The sequence below is a fragment of the Benincasa hispida genome, chromosome 9 (assembly GCF_009727055.1).
Source record: "Benincasa hispida cultivar B227 chromosome 9, ASM972705v1, whole genome shotgun sequence".
Taxonomy (NCBI): Eukaryota; Viridiplantae; Streptophyta; class Magnoliopsida; order Cucurbitales; family Cucurbitaceae; genus Benincasa; species Benincasa hispida.
The window spans coordinates 10,878,704-10,882,641 of record NC_052357.1 but is presented as its reverse complement, the minus strand read 5'-3'; the positions used below and the strand labels follow the sequence as shown (position 1 = coordinate 10,882,641).

The window sequence follows — 3,938 nt, the reverse complement described above, 5'->3', positions numbered from 1 at the left end:
TTCTAATTTCTTTATTTTGTATTTAGTTGTAAATCTTCAATAACTAACACAATTATTCCGGGAAAAAAAATTGTCAAACGAATTATTATTATTAACACAATTTGTGTGAACTAAATTGAAATTTTTAAAAAATCAAATTTAATCAAGACGTGATTAAATGCAAACTTTCAAACCTATGAGGATCAAATAAAAATGGTTTAAATCATATGAATCAAATTTATATTCAAGATAAATTAATAGTTCCTTCATGAAAGTAAGATTTGTTGAATAAGTGAATAAAAGAATAGGTCCTTCCTGAAGATTAAATTTGAAAATGACCCAGGGACTAACTAATAAATAATACAAAATTGGAGCCATAAAACATGCCAAATTATCAAGTTACAAAATTGATAAAATCTAATCATGAAAATGGCTTCACCAATAACACCTGGCCACAAAGAAACAAGGTAAATAGGCCCTATTCTAATTTGGCCAAAAGCATAGAGAAACCTCATCTTTCTCTTTTTTGTTTTGTCTCTCTCACCATAAAAATAGAAAAAAAGAGGCAAAAGGGAGTGGATGAGAAAGAATGAAAATTTATAAGTGCTTAATATTATTGGAATTCGTCATCTCAAAACAATAAAAAAAGCTATACTATATCAAATAAACTTTCGAAAAAGTTAAAAGTGATGTCAACTTGAACATAACTCAATTGATTAAAATATATACAATGTTTGACAAAAATATCATATATTCGAATCTTTCTATCTCATATATGTTGATAGTGAACTATAGCAAAAAAGAAAAAAGGTTTAACTATTAAAAAAAAAGGTGTGTTTTGAAGGGGGGTAGGTTAAAATGTTGAGAGAGACATAAAGTAAAGAAAAAGGACATATTTTGGTTATTTTGAAGAACACAAAACATATATAGAATAGTTCATAAATGAGTCAAAAATTGCAGCTAAGTCTAAGAAAGAGAGAGAGAGAGATGGGAAATGAAAGTAATGTATGAAAGAGGGGATGTGGGTTGACATAGTGAAATGTCATATGGAGAGGTTTCTATGTTAAGAATAAGAGATGATGTGAGCCATGTACCAATGTCCTCTAATTCCCTTCTTCATTTCCCATTTAACATCATATCTCTCTCTCTCTCAACAAATCATTTTTTTTTTTTCTAAATTTGTGTTGAAAAGCTATGTTATTTGTTTTGTTCTCCAATGATTTAATTTTTCGGATATAATAGATTATTGCGTAGATTTACTTGGTTCATCGACCCTATATTCAAGATCTGGCGATGCTATCTTACTTATCTTGCATTGTTTCTTAAAGTGGAGACTATATATCTCTTTTACAGATCAACACGAGTCCTTGCGACATGTTTTGACCTCACTCACATACTTCCTAGAAAACTTTGTAGGGAAGGTTACCCAACAATAGGTTTGCCCTAAGTCCAAGTACAGTTAACCTTAGTTTGGAGTTAGTTTCTATGATCAAGTCATTAAAAAGAAGATACATAGACATAAGAAAGACTTTCTTATGCTCTTTTTTTTTTTCCTTTGAGTTCAGCAAAGGCGAAAATGCAAATTGAATCATTGAATACCTTTCAAATGATTATTGGAATTACATCCATTGTGTTATATTTGGATTGGTCTACTGACACATAAACCAGTGACAAAATAAACGTTAGAACATGACATGTTTACTATTAGTGCGGGGGACCACCACATGCATTTATAGTTAATAGACACATTGTGGAAAAGTTTATGTCATATTTAATGTCATTAGGGTGTATAATAAGATTTATTAATGGCATAGATATATGTTCAACCAATTAATTGGGGGCCCAGAGATCGTTGTTAGAGAAAATGATGTTTCCTTTTGTTGGTTTTTGGATATCAAACATCTTGCATGGTCGAGTTCTTTGGCCATACTCCTTGCACAAAACATAAGGTTTTCTAGTTTTAAGTGACAAACAAAGATATATACAACCTTAATTTGATAGATTCATCATGTTTTAATTGATTCTCAAAATTTAAACTCTTTATCATATGATAACTACGATCTTTGATGAATCAATCCTGTTTGATATATTTCAAAATACATATATTTATAATGAATCTAACTATGATACATTTAAGTTAAATTATAAGGTTGATCTTTGAACTTTTATGCAATAAAAGTGTCCAATAAAATTTTAAACTTTCAATTTTTATATATTCAATTCCTGCATATTTAAAATTTTGAAAAAAAAATTATTTATTTATTATGAAATTGAGTTTTAATTTTGTATAAGGAAACGATTGTTAGCCTTAAAAAAAAAAAACACAAATTTTGTGAGTTCTTAGATGCAGCCTAATCTCATGTTTTCTATTTCTTTACATAAAAAATATATATATTATTAGATAACTGTCTGAACTGCACAAAGATAGGTGCAACCTAGATAACACTTTATTTTTCTTCATAAAATTGCGAAGATAGGTATCATGGATTTATTAGACGTAAAATTGAAAGATTTATTAAATACAAAATTGAAAGAGTTTTCGGGACTAAATTTATGATTTTAACTAAAATTTTAAGTGAGACCATAGTTTTAAGTAAAATTTAAGGCTCTTCATGTGTGTGTATATATTCTCCTATTCAAATAAATGACTTGCATATGAAAAGGTTAAAAGGATGGGAAAAAAAAAAGAACAAAGGAAAGAAGCAAGAGGCAAAATATGAGGGACCCATATATAATAAAATTGAGAGACAAAAGGTTCCAAATAGAAAAAAGAGAAAGAGAGAGGGAGAGAAAAGAAAAAAAGAAAAGTTCTCTCTATATATATACTTCTCCTCTCCCTCCTTTCATCCTATCACTCACTTTCTCCATTTTCCCACTCTTTATCACACACCAACCAAATTTTTGAACTCTATCACTTCTCTTCTTCTTCTTCTCCGACGACAACCGATCCATGGCCCGACCTCAACAACGCTATCGTGGCGTTCGCCAACGACATTGGGGCTCTTGGGTCTCCGAAATTCGCCACCCTCTATTGTAATTCTTCTTCCTTCCTTCATTTCGAATAGAGCTACAAATTTTCACAGAGAAAGTATCGTATAATTTATACGTTAAAAATATGAACTCTTTTCCTTGTTTGCTGTTGCTTAAAAGCTTTTTTATTGTTTCAGGAAGACGAGAATATGGTTGGGGACGTTCGAGACGGCGGAGGATGCAGCCCGAGCTTACGACGAGGCAGCACGGTTGATGTGCGGTCCAAATGCCCGAACCAACTTCCAATACAATCCAAACGATCAACATTCCTCATCCTCCTCTTCTAACCTTCTCTCCGCCGCGCTTATAGCCAAATTACATAAATGCCATTTAGCCTCACTCCAAATCGCCAAAAAACACATCCACAAACAGCACCCCGCCGGATTCCAGCCCCCTCCACCGAGCATTGCCGGACCCACCACCGGTCGTCGGTGGACACCCGAAGAAACGTGGGTCTACTCCGACGAAGGTCAGATGGAGATGAATGACAATAATAATAATAACAACATTCATCATCAACAATGCCTTCAACCTCTTGAAGATGATCATATTGAACAAATGATACAAGAACTGCTACACCTCGGATCATTCGAAATTATTACATAATTTTTTTTTTCTTTTTAATGTTGGGTAGCTCCAAATTTCCTCTAGATTTTAGTAATATATATATATACATATATATGATGATGATGATTAGAAATCTTATGGAAATTAAGTGAATTTAAAAACGACCCATTATTCTCAAAATATAATATGCATATTTTGTCACGTTATATATAACTTTTTGTAGATATATATGAATATGGGATCATATGAAATGTAATTTTAATGATGTCACCTTCAAATGGGTTATTCTAAAGTTTGTTGGTAATTTATAAGTGAAAAGACAAGGAAAAAATTAGGGGAAACATATTGATTGAGTTAGTGGC

At 31.6% G+C, this 3,938-nt stretch overlaps 1 protein-coding gene across 1 annotated transcript; it reads left to right on the top strand.

Moving 5' to 3' along the window:
• Positions 1–2,849: 2,849 nt before the first annotated feature.
• On the top strand, positions 2,850–3,720 carry LOC120087088 (ethylene-responsive transcription factor ERF003-like). The gene is made up of 2 exons (XM_039043962.1): positions 2,850–3,012; positions 3,147–3,720. The coding sequence occupies exons 1-2, from the start codon at positions 2,930–2,932 to the stop codon at positions 3,613–3,615; spliced, it is 552 nt and encodes a 183-aa protein (XP_038899890.1). The 5' UTR covers positions 2,850–2,929; the 3' UTR covers positions 3,616–3,720.
• The last annotated feature ends 218 nt before the right edge of the window (positions 3,721–3,938 follow it).

Coding starts and splice junctions, on each gene's coding strand:
- LOC120087088 (XM_039043962.1), top strand. CDS start 2,930: ATGGCCCGACCTCAACAACGCTATCGTGGCGTTCGCCAACGACATTGG. Junction 3,013..3,146: donor GAAATTCGCCACCCTCTATT/GTAATTCTTCTT, acceptor TTATTGTTTCAG/GAAGACGAGAATATGGTTGG.